Source organism: Perca flavescens, chromosome 21 (genome assembly GCF_004354835.1).
Source record: "Perca flavescens isolate YP-PL-M2 chromosome 21, PFLA_1.0, whole genome shotgun sequence".
Lineage (NCBI taxonomy): Eukaryota > Metazoa > Chordata > Actinopteri > Perciformes > Percidae > Perca > Perca flavescens.
In genome coordinates, this window is record NC_041351.1 from 4,707,977 (window position 1) to 4,730,994 (window position 23,018).

At 36.1% G+C, this 23,018-nt stretch overlaps 1 protein-coding gene across 5 annotated transcripts in view; it reads left to right on the plus strand.

The window, feature by feature from the left end:
* The window catches only part of fmnl1b (formin-like 1b), a 46,914-nt gene extending 40,616 nt beyond the window's left edge, over positions 1–6,298 (plus strand). For 4 of the 5 annotated variants that reach the window (XM_028567349.1, XM_028567350.1, XM_028567353.1 and 1 more), the window contains exons 23-27: positions 1,247–1,410; positions 1,749–1,850; positions 2,013–2,105; positions 4,117–4,231; positions 5,928–6,298. In XM_028567349.1, coding sequence (XP_028423150.1) covers positions 1,247–1,410; positions 1,749–1,850; positions 2,013–2,105; positions 4,117–4,231; positions 5,928–6,028 — 575 coding nt within the window. In that variant the 3' untranslated portion in view covers positions 6,029–6,298. Of the gene's footprint in view, positions 1–1,246; positions 1,411–1,748; positions 1,851–2,012; positions 2,106–4,116; positions 4,232–5,140; positions 5,221–5,927 lie in introns of all 5 variants that reach the window. The other variant, XM_028567354.1, reaches the window with a different exon arrangement.
* Positions 6,299–23,018: the final 16,720 nt, after the last annotated feature.

A 23,018-nucleotide genomic window follows, 5' to 3' on the forward strand; every position in this document is an offset into this window, starting at 1 on the left:
GTAAACAGAATGTAGAAAAACAAATTGTAATGGGTTTATACATAATGTGACGTTTTATTTATATATATATATATATATATATATATATATATATATATATTTATATATATATATATGTATATTTTATATATATATATATATATATATATATATATATATATATATATATGTGTATATATATACATATATATGTATATATATATACATATACTAGGGTGTAATTTCCACTGGTGTTCAAATTGTGAACATTTTTGACTATAAAATGATTCTCTCACGTTTTAAACAATAAAGAAGACATACTTTTCTTATACAAAATTTAGTACTTTCCTTTCTGGCAGAATTTATCATTATGATCAACTTAATTATTTCCTGGATGTTGTATAACCATAGTCCCTGAAATGAAATGCAGGAAATGTGATTCAAATCGAAAACATTTCATGTCCCCCCCACTTGTCAAACCAAAGTTACACCCTTGTATATACTATACGTATATATATATATATATATATATATATATATATATCCACACACAGAGGTGTAAACAGTTGTAAAACAGCCAAAATATATAAAGAGAAAGGTACAGTAATAAAGTAAATGTGATGAGCCTGCGGGATGAAGCTGTCCTTGAGCCTGGTGGTGCGGCAGCTAATTTGGGGTGACTTTGGTCTTCCCATTGTGTTTTGGGTAGATACCCCAAAATAAAAGTTCTCTGTGATATCATTTCTGTCATGTAGTGGGGATTGAGAATCCTAAATATTGTAGTCACAGCTTAAAAAATGCTGTAGAAAAACAAACTAGAACTGTCTTGTTACCGTACAAAACTACATTTCCCTAAAATCAAGGTGGTGTAATACTAGTTATGTATGTGTTCAGTTGTCTGATCTGATCATCATCTGCTGTTTTGATGCTTATTCAAGACATTGCAACAAATATATTTCTTTCCTTTTTAGATGTTTTTTTGACAAAAATATTTTATGGTTGTAAATTCAATCACACAAAGACACTTAATCCCACTTGTGCAGATATGAATGTGTCAAATGTCAAATGTTAATGAGGAGTTATGACAGTAGGAACATCACTTTATTCATAATTTTTCCTTAGTTTATGTTATCTCTCCTTTCACCCTGACACCACAGTGTGACCCCGAAATCAGCATTAGCACCATATAATCTACTTAATGTTCAATCAGCACTGATGACCATGCTAGCTTTTAAATGACGGAGCTCCCCGCCTCGTCTCTTTGTAGTTTCTCTGGACAGCATCCTGCAGGACGTGCGAGCTCTGGAGCGCGGCATGGAGGTGAGCAGGAGGGAGCTCAGCGTGGAAAAAGACAATCCTGTTCTCCAGACCTTTCTCAGCAGCAACACTGAGCTGCTCCACTCGCTCACAGCAGACGGAAAAACTGCCCAGGTCAGCTCTAAGAACCAATATAAAATATTTTTTAAATATACATTTTAATTTTTTTGCCATATTATACTATGACTTTTTGTGAATTTTTTCGACATATTATAATATGACTTTTATGACTTTTTCGACATACTGTACTATGACTTTTTCGACATGCTTTACTGTGACTTTTATAACTTTATTTCGACATGCTAGAGTGTGACTTTTATGACTTTTTGGACATGCTATACTTTGACTTTTTATGACTTTTTTCGTCAATTGCCACGTTTCTGGTAGTCACATGTATTTTATTTGAGCGGAATTGAAGCTAAAGAGTATAGTTTTGTCTCTGTGTATCACAGGATGTGTACGACTCTGCTGTGGAGTACTTTGGAGAGAACTCTAAGACCACTCCGCCCTCCGTGTTCTTCCCTGTTTTCGTCAGGTTCATCAAAGCATACAAGGTCAGATAACTCTCCTCTTATTGATCCGTGGCCTGAATGAACCCACAGGGCCAATGTCTGCTTCACTGATAATGAAAACCTGCAAACTTACAGCCCAGTCAGTGAGCTAATTATTTGACCTTTAGATAAGTAGATGCTATTAAAATATGTCTTCTCTGACAGCAAGCTGAGCAGGAGAACGAGCAGAGGAAGAAACAGGTGCTGAACTGTGAAGCTCCATCAACTCCACCTAAAGCCGCAGTCAGTGGGAATAAGGTAACTGAATCATTTAGTTTCCTCTCAAAATACACGAGCAGCTACGTATTCATAGACCTACTGACTTACTGCTGAGCATGAAACAAATATTTTTGAGCTTTAATTATCCCCTTAGCTACCACTAAACCCAACTACTGTAGAGCTGCAACGATAAATCGAAGAGTTGTCAACAAGTTATAAGTAAAAAGAAAAGTCAAAATTCTTTGATTCCAGCTTCCTTAATGTGAATATCTTCTAGGTTCTTCATTTTGTATCTTTGAGTTGTGGACAAAGCAAGACATTTGAGGACGTCATCTCGAACTTTGGGAAACACTGATCGATCAGATTTAAATCAATAACTGCTGCCCCAGCAAGAAGTACATCTGAATGGCTTTTTGGGGATATTTTGGCATCAGTAATCTCCAGTGTCGTTTTTCAATCCTTAAACCCTCTGCGCCCATGGGCGTGCTGGTCTTACAGGGAAGTGTGTTCAGGTCAACCCAGTCTCACGTCAGTTCGTGATGGCATTACGAAATTAAATCTATTAGAACGTGATACCATTACGTTATTGTGAAGATTTACGTGTTGGGGTCACGTTTTTTATACTAATGTATTTCAATGAGAAGCATCTTACGTAATCACAGCACGAAACTTTCTGCCACTCGGCTGCAGCAGAGAAGCTGGATACAGCTTTGATATTATTGGTATTTTTAGCCCAATAATCGCTGTTTTAATCAACATTTATTCACCAGATCTTATCACGGTTTATATGTATTTCTTTTAATGTTATTATTTCGGTCTATTTCGGCCAGGGAAGCTGGATTGCTTTGTTGTTTATTGATATTTTTAAAACTATAACGCAACATCTTTCAACATGTATTTAGCTGTTATCATGCTATGCATTTCTTTATTTTAATAATATTATTTCGGTCTTATTACCGGTGAAATATTACAGTAAATAAGACAGAACAGTAGGCTACGATATGAGCCGAGCTGGGCGCATTCAAAGCCGATGTCCCACGATGCAATGCGGGCATTCATTCACAGAATCAGACGGCGATCAGCGGGTCTATATCGCTTCAATGTACGTAAGGGATAATGTAGAGCGTTGTTATAGCGACTACAACAACGACGGGGTGATCAGGACCCCGACGCCAATCTTCTTCTTTATTGATAGCTCTCCTCCGAAGGGAACAGAACTGCGTCCATGGCAACGCTCTGCTATGCATGGCAACGGTGTGTTATCAAGAAAATAACAGACCGCATTGTACATTAGAATATAAGCAAGCCATGTAATAAATATATATAATCAGTAGTTTTGTCCCCAGCAACAACACGTTGCTCAGTTTTGTTCCAGTAAGTTATGCATCGTAATAACGTTTAAAAGAAATCAGCTGAAGACTCCGGAAGTGACGTCGTAATTACCGCTCGGCGGATAGAAAAGATACAAATACATAATATTCGTAATATTGATGTTTTTGTCTAACGTTGTATTTGAGGAGTTAAACAATAAAGATAGCATCAATAATAAAATACAGTTTCATGTATTTGTCTCATGTATTGTGTGCTCGGCCGGCAGGCGGGCGGCATCAATCTGAAACGGAATGAAGCCGTACACATCCTCCGACCCACCCCGGAAGAACTACAAGTGCTCAAGCTTTGTAACAGATTCTGGGCCGAGTCTATAGTGGGAGTTGTAGTTTTTAAATATATTGGTATATTTCTCATAAGTAGAAGTTGGTAGTGTAGAATTTTGGATACACCCTGGTGTTTTTGGGATGGGGAACACACTGGTGTCATCAGATTTTAAAAATATAATCGTTAAATAGGTGAAAATAGCTTATTACCATATTTGACAGTGCTTACAGTGGAAAGACTTTGGAGACCATATCATGATACCTGATACATGATAGCCGAGGTCCAGAGCTTGGTTTTATGTGTGTAGCACCTTCTGTTGCAGAGTTATCCCTTTAAAAGGTAAAGCATCAATGGGCGAGAGGAAAGTCACACTTGGACATGTTTGCTGTTTCAGATTTGCGTGATGTCCAAACTGCCACAGATGGATCTGATCGCGGAGCTAAAGAAGAAGCAGGCGTCTCCTCTGGTGAGGGAGGGGAAGGACGGAGCCATCGAGGACATCATCACAGGTACACACATACACTGCACCGCTAAGTTGACGGTGACTGAGTTCAATGTGCGAAAGACACACAGTAATACCTCCATCACCTTTCCTCTTGGTTTTCTGATTTAAAGGACTAGTTCAACATTTTGAGAAACACACTTAATTAGGGTAGATTCCTTTTCTTCCAAAAGTCAGATGAGAAGATGGAAAGCACTGGAGGAGCTGAGGTCAGGACGTGGTTAGTGTAGCTTAGCATAGACACTGAAGGCAGGTGGCAACTAGTAGCCTGGCTCTGCACAGGGTTAACGGTTCAATCCCAGGGTCCTCCGGCCACATGTCCAAGTGTCCCTGAGCAAGACACTGAATCCCAAGTAGCTCCCCGGACGCTGTATGTAAAGCTGTCCACTGCTCCTGATACTTAGGATGGGTTAAAACGCAGAAATAGAATTTCACTACGTTGTATGTGAGAATAAAGAATTATTTTTATTTTTTTAAAGCTCACTGATTAGCACACATCTCCTTTGAACTGAACCGACATGTAACTTCCTCACTCACAGATTGTCGTCCTTACATTTACACATCGTGTTTATCAGTGAGCTTTAGAGGTCTCGGTAGGTGTATTGTTTCACTTTGGATAGAGCCGGGCTAGCTGTTTCCCTTCGCTCTCTGTGTTTATTCTAAGCTAGGCTAACCACATCTTAGCTTCCAGCTGAAATGGACGGACTTGATATCGACCTTCTCGGAAAAGAACACCAATTTTTTTTCCCCCAATATGTTGAATTATTCCTTTAAACTAAACGTCCTGGCTGAACCTTGGGAAGATGGACTGCTGCATTATTAACATTTCCTCCTGTTTACTCTTTTAGGAAACTCAGCTTTTAGTTGTCCTTCTCTCTGTCTCTCTCTCTCCCTGTTTTTTCTCTGGCGTCTCCAGCTCTTAAGTCCGTGCCCTTCACGGCCCGCTCCGCCAAGCGCTCCTCTCGCCTCTACTGCGACTCCGTCTTCAGCGACGAGGTGACTTCTCCTTTAAAATCCCTCGCTGCTCTGTGTGTCTGTTTCTCTTCCACTCGGCTCTCCACGTTGCTGAACGAGAAGCTGTTTCTCTCTCTCGCCGCACCTCTGACATACTCAAAAGGAATATTTACATCTTCAATTGAGGGAATCTCACATGTGTGCTGTTAATATCATATTACAGCCTGAAACTGAAACAGGATTATAAGGTTTATATTCATAAACTTGATTTAAATGTTCTGGACACATTTCTTTGAAGCACAAAAAAACCTCCTCTGGTCAGAAAATGTATCCTAAAACATGAGATATGGTCTCTAAATTCAGTTGAGGTGGGCAAACATGTATACGTACCCAGATAGAGATTAATGCCACCTTTTAAAAACACTATTAAGCAACTAGTATATACACAACTAAAGTACACAACAGGGTGTCCACATACCTTTGGCTATATAGCGTTTATTGGAACGGTTTGTAAAAGATTGTTTCTGCTTCTTTCAAAAAGTAATATTAATCCAGAAACATCAGATACAATAAACACAGACAGGGGGTGTTTTAACTATTTTAATTAAGTAACTTTTACAGTGTGGTATTAGTACTTTTACTTCTTCCGCCACTGGACAGGACTTAAATGATCCAGACTAAAGTTTAATATCGCAACATAAATGTGTCGTCCGTCTTGTCTCAGTGTGTTTTGTTCTTTGTCTCCTCAGATTTAAGGAATCAGCCGTACAGACGGACAGACGGAGGCCGACGCAGCGCCAAGTGGAAACCAGGACAACAGCTCAACGTGTCCTCAGACATCTCCCTCTGAAAAACACTGCACACCACACTGAAAGCTTTCGACTGCAAGGGCACAACGTTTAAACGCACTGTGGCAGCCGTCTTACTTCCTCATGCATGTTTAAGAACGCAGAGGTGAAAACGCATGGTTCAGAAAGTCAAACTGTTCCCTGACACACACACACGCTCTTCGTGTTACAGCGAGGCATCTTTCTGTATGAAGTCAAAACTCGGATACACAGGCGCCCAGATAGCTCAGTTGGTAGAGTGCGCGCCCATATATAGAGGTTTACTCCTTGACGCAGTGGGTCCCGGGTTCAACTCCGACCTGCAGCCCTTTGCTGCTTGTCATTCCCTCTCTCTTTCCTCTTTCATGTCTTCAGCTGTCCTGTCGAATAAAGGCCTAAAAAAAATGACCAAAAAAAAACTTGGATACACTTGGTCGGTGACTCGTCGTAGCTGGGGGCGTGGCCTGTGGCACAGTCGCCGTGGGGGAAAACAATCCTTTCCCCCTGACTGGATAACACAGCGTTAACCCAGTATGGACTACTCAAAAGCACTTTTACCGCTTGACAGAGCAAGATACATTAAAAAACTGAGCCATATTGGGTTGGATAGTCCGTACATTATAAGTGACTGCGGCCAGGGATGTCGTTTCCCCACATCTTTAGTCAACGTTAGCTACCTGATGGAGTCTTCAGGTAGGAGACCGCTAACATTAACCGTTAGCTGTTAGCTAATTTTAGATGATTCAATCTGACTGTATTATCAGTAACGTTATCCCAGGGTCATCAGACAGTCTGTTGTTGTCCATGTTCATTAAAGCTATACTAAAGACTAGTATGTCTAAGCATGTTAAATGAATACATTCTGTGTAACTGTTACAGTTTGTAGCAGCGACATGAGTGGTATTAAACTGACAGTATATCAAACTTAAGATCAGGATCAGGACACAGCAACTTTTCGGCATCGCTCCAAGCAAAAACACAACCGTAAATCTGACAAAGATGAACCACTAACGAGGTCCACGCTCATTAATTAGAACGGTTTGTTTTCCCCCCCACGGCATCAATGGAAATTACGTTTTAGTGGGCGTTCCCAGTAATGCCGACCAAGTCTGTGATTGTTGAAACGTTCTGTGATTTGAATAATCAAATGTTTGGGTGAATATTCTCTAGGCTTGATCCTAATGACACTGCTCGTCCCCTGAGCTCAGTAAAGACAAATTGCGGCTGATCTGTAACAAGAGATCGCGTCATTAACGCTGCTCGGCTAAAAGTGAATCTTCAAAGGCATTAAAAACAAACTTTGACGGACAGAACAGCCTCATAAATCATTTTAATAGTCTTCTTAAAAAATGCCCAAGACATGATTTTTTAATTGGCTTCGTATGAAATAGAAAGACGGACAGCGGTAATTGATGTTCTGTCTCATAGGAGGTATCAAAGATTTAGGCCGAAGATTTGTAATATATTTAAATTATTTTTAATACTGAAGTGAAAGAATGAGTCACTTCTACAGTACGTTGCTTCTGCATTTCAACAAATAAAGCATTTTATACTCTTATTGATTTACTGTCTTTGTGGTTTTTAGTGCAGTTTGTACATTTAGACCTGTATGGAGTCAACATAAAACGTGTATACTTTTTATGACAAACTATGACTTTAGACTTTTTTTTTTAACTTTTTTTTGACATATTACATATGACTTTTTTGATGGTTTTATATGACAAAAAAACATAACAAATAACGGAAGACGACCCGAGGAGTGAAAGCAAAGAAACCATTTATTTAAAACTAGGGCTGTGCTCGATTGAAGAGATTCTTAGTCGACTAACACTTGTTCAACTGTATCAATTAATCGATTAGTTGATTTAATCGACAGATCTGTAAATCTTAGTTTCTCCGCAAAGAGTCGTGCAAAAGCACCACTTTAATTCTTTTGTTTACCAGAGATGTGCTCGTACGTTTCTTGGAAATAAGTCATTCAGCATGAAAAAAGCATAAAACATGACTAATGGACTGAAGAAATCTAAGTTGACTAAGACCAAAATGACCGATTAGTCGACTAATCGACTAAGAGGGAGCAGCCCTATTTAAAACACAACAAAAAAATGTCAAAACATGAAGTGGTGGCATGCAGTTAGAGTGTATTCATGGATGAAAGAATAGAGAGTGGAGTCTTGTATGGTAAAAGGTGAAACAAAGATAAGGATGGGGAGCATGGAGTATAGTCGGGAGTGTGTGTGTGTGTGTGTGTGTGTGTGTGTGTGTGTGTAATCCAGACGGTTTACTGCAAGTCATCACTGTTTGGATCGGACACCAAACAGGAACAGAGGGCGACAGACTCAGGACTGCAGAGGAAAACATTGGTGCCAACCTGCCCTCCATCCAGGACTTCTACTGGTCCGGAGTCAGGAAACAGCCACTGCCCTACTGTATTACTGTTTACAATCCTGTGTATGTACATGTGCATGAGAAACAAAAATCTGAAGTCAAATTTCCTGTATTTGTTCACATTTACTTTGCCATTAAAGTGGATTCTGATTTTGATTCTTTGATTAAAAAAAATAAATAAATAGCATGTCGGAAAAAACATATTATAGAATAACATAGTTCGACATACTATACTATGGCTTTTTCATGACTTTTTCGTCATGCTTTTTTATTATGTTTTTTTGTGACATACTATACTTTGACTTTTTTATACATACAAAACTGACTTTTTTTCCAACATACTAAAGCCTATTACTAGATCCATTCCATATTTGGCAAATAATCAGTTTGATGAGGTGTTGCTCGACCCACCAGACACTCCTTACACTATGAGAAACCACCAGACGAATATTAATGCTGGACAGGTGGCATGCTTTAGTCAAACGATGGTCTGAAGATAACAAAGCGGCCTGCAGCATCAAGACCGTCTCAACGGGAAGATGCGTCAGGATAACCACTGTGACCTGGGACCTCCATTACCAGCTGACACAACTTCTTTATACAAGAAACCCTTTACACTGATGTAGGACAAATCTGGATGGTGCAGCAACGGAGGTTTTGACACGCAGAGACGGGGATGGAACCACCAAACTCGCGCATGTTAGACGACTGCTTTACCACCTGAGCCACAGCCCACTCTGTGCGTTATATGTACTCGTTTCATTTACTATGAACAAAGTGCTTTTTTCATCAGAACTATATATAAGAACTATAACATGTTCTTTTACAAAGACTTTTTGTGGTTACTTTACTAAAAAAGGATATATGAAAAATGTTTTTGAAGGGTATAATAATAATAATTTCAAAGTCAAACTTTGTTACAGTATCGGATAATTGGATATTATGTAGAAATAAGTCAGTTTTAAAAAGTAGTCAAAAAAAGTTCCAAAAAAGTCGTAGTAGTATGTCGAAAATAGTCATAATATGTTAAAAAATTCATAAAAGTCATAGTATAGTCTGTCAAAAAGTCAAGAAAAAAGTCATAGTATATTATGTTGAAAAATCCACAGTATAGTGTCACGGTTTCAGCAGGACTCTTCCAGGCAGAAGTGCAGACAAACACACTTAATTTCGACTCTACAACTATAACAACGAATAAACGAACAGGACTCTCACAGGACAAACAGAGAGACGAACCGACAAAGGACAGGAACACCAGGAGTAGAAATACACAGACCAACTAAAAGGAGGACAGGGGACTGGACAAGACCATAATTGGGAACAGGTGAGAGCAGAAACGGAGGGAAACTAACAAAAAAGGAAGTGCAGACCATATAAGGGGATGGGCGGAGACAAAGACACATGACAGACAGGTAACCACAGAGCACATGGGAAACAGCAACAAGCACAAACACAACACAATATACAAAATGGCCACAAGAGTGGCAAAAAGGCAGTAAGTCACAGCAGGATCCTGACAGTATAGTATGTCAATAAAAATAAAAAGTCATAATATATTATGTAGAAAAAAAGTCCGAAAAAAGTCATGGAATAGTATGTTGACAAAATTCACAAAAGGTCAAAGTAAAGAATGTTGAAAAAAAAGTCATATTGTAGTATGTCGAACAAAGTCATAGTATAATATGTCGAAAAAAGACCTAGTATAGTAAATCAGCACGGTGGCCTAATGGTTAGCACTGTGGCCTCACAGCCAGAAGGTAGAGGGTTTAAATCCACATAGTATAGTATGTCCAAGAAAATTCACAAAAAAGACGTGGTGTAGAATGTTATAAAAAGTTATAGTACAGTATGTTGAAAAAAGTCACATTATGTCGAAAAAAACTATGACTTTTTCTGACGTATGTCGAGAAAAGTCATGTTAAAGTCTGTTTTAATTTCTTATTAAAAGTTCTTTTTTTGACATACTATACTATGATTTTCTTTGACATACTATACTTTGTGGATTTAAACCCTGTACCTTCTGGCAGTGAGACCCCAGTGCTAACCATTAGGCCACCATGCTGACTTTTTTCCACATACTATACTATGGCTTTTTTGTGCCTTTTTTCGACATGCTATACCATGGCTTTTTTGTGCCTTTTTTCAATATGCTATACTATGACTTTTTTGTGCCTTTTTTCAACATGCTATACTATGGCTTTTTTCGACATACTATACTATGGCTTTTTTGTGCCTTTTTCAACATGCTATACTATGACTTTTTTGTGCCTTTTTTCAACATGCTATGGCTATGGCTTTTTTCCACATACTATACTATGGCTTTTTTGTGCCTTTTTTCGACATGCTATACTATGCCTTATTTGTGCCTTTTTTCGACATGCTATACTATGGCTTTTTTCGACATACTATACTATGGCTTTTTTGTGCCTTTTTTCGACATGCTATACCATGGCTTTTTTTGACATACTATACTATGGCTTTTTTGTGCCTTTTTTCGACATACTTTACTATGGCTTTTTTTCAACATACTATACTATGGCTTATTTCGACATACTATACTATGGCTTTTTTCTACCTTTTTTCGACATACTATACTATGACTTTTTTGTGCCTTTTTTTGACATACTATACTATGACTTTTTTGTGCCTTTTTTGGACATACTATACTATGGCTTTTTTCTACCTTTTTTCGACATACTATACTATGACTTTTTTCTGCCTTTTTTCGACATACTATACTATGGCATTTTTTGTGCATTTTTTCGATATACTATACTATGACTTTTTTCTGCCTTTTTTGACATACTATACTATGGCTTTTTTCGCCTTACTATACTATGGCTTTTTTGTGCCTTTTTTCGACATGCTATACTATGGCTTTTTTCAACATACTATACTATGGCTTTTTTGTGCCTTTTTTCGACATACTATACTATGGCTTTTTTGTGCCTTTTTTCGAAATACTTTACTATGGCTTTTTTCGACATACTATACTATGGCTTTTTTGTGCCTTTTTTCGACATACTTTACTATGGCTTTTTTGTGCCTTTTTTCAACATACTTTACTATGGCTTTTTTCGACATACTATACTATGGCTTTTTTATGGCTTTTTTCGACATACTATACTATGGCTTTTTTGTATCTTTTTTCAACATGCTATACTATGACTTTTTTCGACATACTATACTATGGCTATTTTCGACATACTATACTATTGCTTTTTTCGACATACTATACTATGGCTTTTTTGTGCCTTTTTTTGACATGCTATACTATGACTTTTTTCGACATACCATACTGTGGCTTTTTTGTGCCTTTTTTCAACATACTGTAGAACCTTTGCAAACACGTGACCACGACCACGTGACGACGCCATGACGGACGGCAGAATCACCGGAAGCACAAGCTAAACAGTGTAGTAGACGAGCGGAAAGTTTCATTAGTTTCAAATAAATAACACTAAATAAACTGTAATACTACTACTACTACTACTACTATCTTCTTCTTCAGACATTGTTTAAATTCACCTACCCTGGTCCCTGTCTCGATCACGCCGGTAGCTAGCTTGCCCCGCTAGCCGTTAGCTGCCGTCCAGTGAGTGTATTCAGCCAAGCTTCTGTGATAATCATCCCAATAACAATCCATGGAGCGGCGGTGGTGTGACTATGTCTTCCAGTTACTGAAGGCTAGCTTTAGCTTGCGCTTGGAGCAGCAAGTTCATCTGCCTGTTGCCCTTCTGTCTGTCTCGTTCTTTCCAACTCTTGTGAGGCTAGTTCTTCGTCTGTATACTCGGATTCAAATAAATAAGGACGACCATACTATTACTTTTTTTGACATACTATACTATGACTTTTTGTGCCTTTTTTCGACATGCTATACTATGGCTTTTTTCGACATACCATACTATGGCTTTTTTCGACATACTATACTATGGCTTTTTTGTGCCTTTTTTCGACATACTATACTATGGCTTTTTTCGACATACTATACTATGACTTTTTGTGCCTTTTTTCGACATGCTATACCATGGCTTTTTTTGACATACTATACTATGGCTTTTTTGTGCCTTTTTTCGACATACTTTACTATGGCTTTTTTTCAACATACTATACTATGGCTTATTTCGACATACTATACTATGGCTTTTTTCTACCTTTTTTCGACATACTATACTATGACTTTTTTGTGCCTTTTTTTGACATACTATACTATGACTTTTTTGTGCCTTTTTTGGACATACTATACTATACTATGGCTTTTTTTCTACCTTTTTTCGACATACTATACTATGACTTTTTTCTGCCTTTTTTCGACATACTATACTATGGCATTTTTTGTGCATTTTTTCGATATACTATACTATGACTTTTTTCTGCCTTTTTTGACATACTATACTATGGCTTTTTTCGCCTTACTATACTATGGCTTTTTTGTGCCTTTTTTGACATGCTATACTATGGCTTTTTTCAACATACTATACTATGGCTTTTTTGTGCCTTTTTTCGACATACTATACTATGGCTTTTTTGTGCCTTTTTTCGAAATACTTTACTATGGCTTTTTTCGACATACTATACTATGGCTTTTTTGTGCCTTTTTTCGACATACTTTACTATGGCTTTTTTCGACATACTATACTATGGCTTTTTTGTGCCTTTTTTCGACATACTATACTATGGCTTTTTTCGACATACTATACTATGGCTTTTTTGTATCTTTTTTCAACATGCTATACTATGACTTTTTTCGACATACTATACTATGGCTATTTTCGACATACTATACTATTGCTTTTTTCGACATACTATACTATGGCTTTTTTGTGCCTTTTTTTGACATGCTATACTATGACTTTTTTCGACATACCATACTGTGGCTTTTTTGTGCCTTTTTTCAACATACTGTAGAACCTTTGCAAACACGTGACCACGACCACGTGACGACGCCATGACGGACGGCAGAATCACCGGAAGCACAAGCTAAACAGTGTAGTAGACGAGCGGAAAGTTTCATTAGTTTCAAATAAATAACACTAAATAAACTGTAATACTACTACTACTACTACTACTATCTTCTTCTTCAGACATTGTTTAAATTCACCTACCCTGGTCCCTGTCTCGATCACGCCGGTAGCTAGCTTGCCCCGCTAGCCGTTAGCTGCCGTCCAGTGAGTGTATTCAGCCAAGCTTCTGTGATAATCATCCCAATAACAATCCATGGAGCGGCGGTGGTGTGACTATGTCTTCCAGTTACTGAAGGCTAGCTTTAGCTTGCGCTTGGAGCAGCAAGTTCATCTGCCTGTTGCCCTTCTGTCTGTCTCGTTCTTTCCAACTCTTGTGAGGCTAGTTCTTCGTCTGTATACTCGGTTCAAATAAATAAGGACGACCATACTATTACTTTTTTGACATACTATACTATGACTTTTTTTGTGCCTTTTTCGACATGCTATACTATTTTTTTTTCGACATACCATACTATGGCTTTTTCGACATACTATACTATGGCTTTTTGTGCCTTTTTTGACATACTATACTATGGCTTTTTTCGACATACTATACTATGACTTTTTGTGCCTTTTTTCGACATGCTATACTATGGCTTTTTTCGACATACCATACTATGGCTTTTTTCGACATACTATACTATGGCTTTTTTGTGCCTTTTTTCGACATACTATACTATGGCTTTTTTCGACATACTATACTATGACTTTTTTGTGCCTTTTTTCGACATACTATGGCTTTTTTCTACATACTATACGATGGCTTTTTTGTGCCTTTTTTTCGACATACTATACTATGGCTTTTTGTGCCTTTTTTCAACATACTATACTATGGCTTTTTTGTGCATTTTTTCGACATACTATACTATGGCTTTTTTGTGAGTTTTTTTTCAACATACTATACTATAACCTTTTTATGATTTTATTTCGACATACTATGACTTTTTTCGACATACTTTGACCTTTATATGACTTTATTTCGACATCCTATATTATGACTTTTTTCGACATGCTATACTATGACTTTTTTTGACATACTATACTATGACTTTTTGTGCATTTTTTTCGACATACTATACTATGGCTTTTTTCGACATACTATACTATGGCTTTTTTGTGCCTTTTTTCGACAAGGTATACTATGGCTTTTTTCGACATGCTATACTATGACTTTTTGTGACTTTTTTCGACATGCTATACTATGGCTTTTTTGTGCCTTTTTTCGACATACTATAATATGGTTTTTTTATGGCTTTTTTCGACATACTATACTATGGCTATTTTTGTGCCTTTTTTTGACATACTATACTATGGCTTTTTTGTACCTTTTTTCGACATGCTATACTATGGGCTTTTTCTTCGACATACTAAACTATGGCTTTTTTGTGCCTTTTTTCGACATCCTATACTATGACTTTTTTCGACATGCTATACTATGACTTTTTGTGCCTTTTTTCGACATACTATACTATGACTTTTTTTTGACATACTATACAATGGCTTTTTTGTGCCTTTTTTCGACATACTATACTATGACTTTTTGTGCATTTTTTTCGACATACTATACTATGGCTTTTTTCGACATACTATACTATGGCTTTTTTGTGCCTTTTTTCGACAAGATATACTATGGCTTTTTTCGACATGCTATATACTATGACTTTTTGTGACTTTTTTCGACATGCTATACTATGGCTTTTTTGTTCCTTTTTTCGACATACTATACTATGACTTTTTGTGCCTTTTTTTCGACATACTATACTATGGCTTTTTTCGACATACTATACTATGGCTTTTTTATGGCTTTTTTCGACATACTATACTATGGCTATTTTTGTGCCTTTTTTCGACATACTATACTATGGCTTTTTTGTACCTTTTTTCGACATGCTATACTATGGGCTTTTTTTCGACATACTATACTATGGCTTTTTTCGACATACTATACTATGGCTTTTTTATGGCTTTTTTCGACATACTATACTATGGCTATTTTTGTGCCTTTTTTCGACATACTATACTATGGCTTTTTTGTACCTTTTTCGACATGCTATACTATGGGCTTTTTCTTCGACATACTATACTATGGCTTTTTTGTGCCTTTTTTCAACATACTATACTATGGCTTTTTTGTGCCTTTTTTCGACATACTATACTATAGCTTTTTTCAACATGCTATACTATGGCTTTTTTCGACATGCTATTCTATGACTTTTTGTGACTGTTTTCGACATACTATACTATGGCTTTTTTCGACATACCATACTATGGCTTTTTTCGACATACCATACTATGGCTTTTTTCGACATACTATACTATGGTTTTTTTGTGCCTTTTTTCGACAAGGTATACTATGGCTTTTTTCGACATGCTATTCTATGACTTTTTGTGACTTTTTTCGACATGCTATACTATGGCTTTTTTGTGCCTTTTTTCGACATACTATACTATGACTTTTTTCGACATGCTATACTATGGCTTTTTTGTGCCTTTTTTCGACATACTATACTATAGCTTTTTTCGACATGCTATACTATGGCTTTTTTGTGAGTTTTTTTTTTCAACATACTATACTATAACCTTTTTATGATTTTATTTCGACATACTATGACTTTTTTCGACATACTTTGACCTTTATATGACTTTATTTCGACATCCTATACTATGACTTTTTTCGACATGCTATACTATGACTTTTTTTGACATACTATACAATGGCTTTTTTTGTGCCTTTTTTCGACATTCTATACTATGACTTTTTGTGCATTTTTTTCGACATACAATACTATGGCTTTTTTCGACATACTATACTATGGCTTTTTTGTGCCTTTTTTCGACAAGGTATACTATGGCTTTTTTCGACATGCTATACTATGACCTTTTGTGCCTTTTTTCGACATACTATACTATGGCTTTTTTATGGCTTTTTTCGACATACTATACTATGGCTATTTTTGTGCCTTTTTTCGACATACTATACTATGGCTTTTTTCGACATGACTTTTTTATGGCTTTTTTCGACATACTATACTATGGCTATTTTTGTGCCTTTTTTCGACATACTATACTGTGGCTTTTTTGTACCTTTTTTCGACAGACTATACTATGGCTTTTTTCGACATACTATACTATGGCTTTTTTATGGCTTTTTTCGACATACTATACTATGGCTATTTTTGTGCCTTTTTTCGACATACTATACTGTGGCTTTTTTGTACCTTTTTTCGACATGCTATACTATGGGCTTTTTCTTCGACATACTATACTATGGCTTTTTTGTGACTTTTTTTCGACATACTATACTATGGCTTTTTTCGACATACCATACTATGGCTTTTTTCGACATACTATACTGTGGCTTTTTTGTGCCTTTTTTCGACAAGGTATACTATGGCTTTTTTCGACATGCTATACTATGACTTTTTGTGACTTTTTTCGACATGCTATACTATTGCTTTTTTGTGCCTTTTTTCGACATGCTATACTATGACTTTTTGTGCCTTTTTTTCGACATACTATACTATGGCTTTTTTCGACATACTATACTATGGCTTTTTTATGGCTTTTTTCGACATACTATACTATGGCTATTTTTGTGCCTTTTTTCGACATACTATACTATGGCTTTGTTGTACCTTTTTTCGACATGCTATACTATGGGCTTTTTCTTCGACATACTATACTATGGCTTTTTTGTGCCTTTTTTCGACATACTATACTATAGCTTTTTTCAACATGCTATACTATGGCTTTTTTCGACATGCTAATCTATGACTTTTTTCGACATACCATACTATGGCTTTTTTCGACATACTATGCTATGGCTTTTTTGTGCCTTTATTCAACATACTATACTATTGCTTTTTTGTGCCTTTTTTTGACATACTATACTATGGCTTTTTTCGACATACTATACTATGGCTTTTTTGTGCCTTTTTTCGACAAGGTATACTATGGCTTTTTTCGACATGCTTTTACTATGACTTTTTGTGACTTTTTTCGACATGCTATACTATGGCTTTTTTGTGCCTTTTTTCGACATACTATACTATAGCTTTTTTCGACATGCTATACTATGGCTTTTTTGTGAGTTTTTTTTTTCAACATACTATACTATAACCTTTTTATGATTTTATTTCGACATACTATGACTTTTTTCGACATACTTTGACCTTTATATGACTTTATTTCGACATCCTATACTATGACTTTTTTCGACATGCTATACTATGACATTTTTTGACATACTATACAATGGCTTTTTTTGTGCCTTTTTTCGACATTCTATACTATGACTTTTTGTGCATTTTATTCGACATACAATACTATGGCTTTTTTCGACATGCTATACTATGGCTTTTTTGTACTATTTTTTTTTTTTCAACATACTATACTATAACCTTTTTATGATTTTATTTCGACATACTATGAGTTTTTTCGACATACTTTGACCTTTATATGACTTTATTTCGACATCCTATACTATGACTTTTTTCGACATGCTATACTATGACTTTTTTTGACATACTATACAATGGCTTTTTTTGTGCCTTTTTTCGACATTCTATACTATGACTTTTTGTGCATTTTTTTCGACATACAATACTATGGCTTTTTTCGACATACTATACTATGGCTTTTTTGTGCCTTTTTTCGACAAGGTTATACTATGGCTTTTTTCGACATGCTATACTATGACTTTTTGTGCCTTTTTTCGACATACTATACTATGGCTTTTTTATGGCTTTTTTCGACATACTATACTATGGCTATTTTTGTGCCTTTTTTCGACATACTATACTATGACTTTTTTATGGCTTTTTTCGACATACTATACTATGGCTATTTTTGTGCCTTTTTTCGACAGACTATACTATGCCTTTTTTCGACATACTATACTGTGGCTTTTTTGTACCTTTTTTCGACATGCTATACTATGGGCTTTTTCTTCGACATACTATACTATGGCTTTTTTGTGACTTTTTTCGACATACTATACTATGGCTTTTTTCGACATACCATACTATGGCTTTTTTCGACATACTATACTGTGGCTTTTTTTGTGCCTTTTTTCGACAAGGTATACTATGGCTTTTTTCGACATGCTATACTATGACTTTTTGTGACTTTTTTCGACATGCTATACTATTGCTTTTTTGTGCCTTTTTTCGACATGCTATACTATGACTTTTTGTGCCTTTTTTTCGACATACTATACTATGGCTTTTTTCGACATACTATACTATGGCTTTTTTATGGCTTTTTTCGACATACTATACTATGGCTATTTTTGTGCCTTTTTTCGACATACTATACTATGGCTTTGTTGTACCTTTTTTCGACATGCTATACTATGGCTTTTTTTCTTCGACATACTATACTATGGCTTTTTTGTGCCTTTTTTCGACATACTATACTATAGCTTTTTTCAACATGCTATACTATGGCTTTTTTCGACATGCTAATCTATGACTTTTTTCGACATACCATACTATGGCTTTTTTCGACATACTATGCTATGGCTTTTTTGTGCTTTTTTTCGATATACTATACTATTGCTTTTTTCGACATGCTATACTATGGCTTTTTTTGACTTACTATACTATGGCTTTTTTCGACATGCTATACTATGGCTTTTTTGTGCCTTTATTCAACATACTATACTATGGCTTTTTTGTGCCTTTTTTTGACATACTATACTATGGCTTTTTTCTGACTTTTTTCGACATACTATACTATGGCTTTTTTCGACATACCATACTATGGCTTTTTTCGACATACTATACTGTGGCTTTTTTGTGCCTTTTTTCGACAAGGTATACTATGGCTTTTTTCGACATGCTATACTATGACTTTTTGTGACTTTTTTCGACATGCTATACTATTGCTTTTTTGTGCCTTTTTTCGACATGCTATACTATGACTTTTTGTGCCTTTTTTTCGACATACTATACTATGGCTTTTTTCGACATACTATACTATGGCTTTTTTATGGCTTTTTTCGACATACTATACTATGGCTATTTTTGTGCCTTTTTTCGACATACTATACTATGGCTTTGTTGTACCTTTTTTCGACATGCTATACTATGGGCTTTTTCTTCGACATACTATACTATGGCTTTTTTGTGCCTTTTTTCGACATACTATACTATAGCTTTTTTCAACATGCTATACTATGGCTTTTTTCGACATGCTAATCTATGACTTTTTTCGACATACCATACTATGGCTTTTTTCGACATACTATGCTATGGCTTTTTTGTGCTTTTTTTCGATATACTATACTATTGCTTTTTTCGACATGCTATACTATGGCTTTTTTTGACTTACTATACTATGGCTTTTTTCGACATGCTATACTATGGCTTTTTTGTGCCTTTATTCAACATACTATACTATGGCTTTTTTGTGCCTTTTTTTGACATACTATACTATGGCTTTTTTCGACATACTATACTATGGCTTTTTTGTGCCTTTTTTCGACAAGGTATACTATGGCTTTTTTCGACATGCTTTTACTATGACTTTTTGTGACTTTTTTCGACATGCTATACTATGGCTTTTTTGTGACTTTTTTCGACATGCTATACTATGGCTATTTTTGTGCCTTTTTTCGACATACTATACTATGGCTTTGTTGTACCTTTTTTCGACATGCTATACTATGGGCTTTTTCTTCGACATACTATACTATGGCTTTTTTGTGCCTTTTTTCGACATACTATACTATAGCTTTTTTCAACATGCTATACTATGGCTTTTTTCGACATGCTAATCTATGACTTTTTTCGACATACCATACTATGGCTTTTTTCGACATACTATGCTATGGCTTTTTTGTGCTTTTTTTCGATATACTATACTATTGCTTTTTTCGACATGCTATACTATGGCTTTTTTTGACTTACTATACTATGGCTTTTTTCGACATGCTATACTATGGCTTTTTTGTGCCTTTATTCAACATACTATACTATGGCTTTTTTGTGCCTTTTTTTGACATACTATACTATGGCTTTTTTCGACATACTATACTATGGCTTTTTTGTGCCTTTTTTCGACAAGGTATACTATGGCTTTTTTCGACATGCTTTTACTATGACTTTTTGTGCCTTTTTTCGACATGCTATACTATGGCTTTTTTGTGCCTTTTTTCGACATACTATACTATAGCTTTTTTCAACATGCTATACTATGGCTTTTTTGTGAGTTTTTTTTTTTCAACATACTATACTATAACCTTTTTATGATTTTATTTCGACATACTATGACTTTTTTCGACATACTTTGACCTTTATATGACTTTATTTCGACATCCTATACTATGACTTTTTTCGACATGCTATACTATGACATTTTTTGACATACTATACAATGGCTTTTTTTGTGCCTTTTTTTTGACATTCTATACTATGACTTTTTGTGCATTTTATTCGACATACAATACTATGGCTTTTTTCGACATGCTATACTATGGCTTTTTTGTGAGTTTTTTTTTTCAACATACTATACTATAACCTTTTTATGATTTTATTTCGACATACTATGACTTTTTTCGACATACTTTGACCTTTATATGACTTTATTTCGACATCCTATACTATGACTTTTTTCGACATGCTATACTATGACATTTTTTGACATACTATACAATGGCTTTTTTTGTGCCTTTTTTCGAGATTCTATACTATGACTTTTTGTGCATTTTATTCGACATACAATACTATGGCTTTTTTCGACATGCTATACTATGGCTTTTTTGTGCCTTTTTTCGACATACTATACTATAGCTTTTTTGTGAGTTTTTTTTTTCAACATACTATACTATAACCTTTTTATGATTTTATTTCGACATACTATGACTTTTTTCGACATACTTTGACCTTTTTATGACTTTATTTCGACATACTATAATATGACTTTTTTCAACATACTACACTATAACTTTATTCAACCTATTTTTTAATTAAAAAAAGAACGAAAATCAGAATCAGCTTTAATGGCAAATTAAATCTGAACAAATACAGAAAATTTGACTTCAGATTTTCTCATACACATAAAGTACATACACAGGATTGTAAACAATCAGTAATACAGTAGGGCAGTGCATGTTTCCTGACTCTGGACGAGTAGAAGTCCTGGATGGAGGGCAGGTTGGCACCAATGCATTCCTCTGCAGTCCTGACTGCCTGTCGCCCTTTGTTCCTGTTTGGTGTCCGATCCAAACAGTGATGAACTGGCAGTAAAGAGAAAGTCATAGTAAAGTATGTCATAAGACATCGTATGTTGATAAAAAAAAAAAAAAATGTCACTGTATAGTATGACAAAAAAGTCATATACTGTACATAGAAAAAAAGTCATAGTATAGTATGTTGAAATAGTTATAAAAAGTCATAGTATAGCATGATGAAAAAAGTAAAAAAAAAAAATCATCATAGTATAATATTTCAAAAAAAGTCATAACAAAATGTCCTGTTCATAAATGCTATGAAGAAATGAATTTCTGACTAAATTACAATGTAACAAAATGAAAAAGTTTATCTGAGGATAATATGATACTTTAGTAGTCTAAGTTAGAGAAATCAGGTGATTATCGTTGAATTTGAAACTGATAAGACCTTTTCAGATACCCATCTTAGTGTTCTAACACATTCCATTCTGTACATTCCTGTTTTGGCAAGCAAGTGTTGTTTTTAAAAAAACCTGTTCTTTAATACACTGAGGAGACCTTAAGCCTGGTGTATTTTTCAGTCTCTGCGCAGAGAAACCAAAAGTTTTTCCGCTTCTGCTCTCATCTCCTCCAGTGCCTCTGTGATTTTCTTGCCTTGGCTCGCTGCGTCTTCAACACTGGAAACGAACTGTGGCAGATCTGTCGTCCTCTGAGAGTCACTGATAGTTTTCTCCATCACAGACTTCAAAGTCTTTGCAGTTTGTGCAGCTACACTGTGCACAACAGCATCAGAGGCCATTTTTTTGCTAACGGTTGTGATTGTTTTCAGCTCGTTCACCAGCGGTTTGATACTTTCAATGAAATCTCCGCTTTTCTGCATCACATTCTCCTTTTTTGACTTTTTTTTCTGTTCTTTTGAATCTTCGCAATGATTCATGATATTGCCAACTACAGAAACGGCAAACCTAGTAGCGTACAATGTACCAAAAGCACAACCAAAAGCGCTGCCTGCTGCACCAACGGTCCCACCAAAAATAACACCGATTGCACCACCAGTTGCACCGCCGATGGTGAACGATGCTACATCCCTCACTACACCAGGAACTGGACTACCAGTTACTTTAGCAGCAGCGCAGACTGCACCACCCACACCACCGCAGAACACTCCACCAACTACACCGCCAAACACACTGCCGATAACACCCACAACTGCAACGACTGCGCTAATACGGCCACAAAACCTGGAGTCAGCTGCAGCACTAACTGCTAGCAATGCCCCCAAAACTCCAGCAGTAACACCACCACAAGCTGCACCACTAACTCCTCCCAACAGACTTAGCAGACTTTGGAACGACTCATTTTTGATAGTATCCTCTTGCATGTCATGAAGTTGTGCAACCGCCAGTGTGAAGCTCTCTGAAGTTCTCTGAAGACGATCTCTACCTTGAC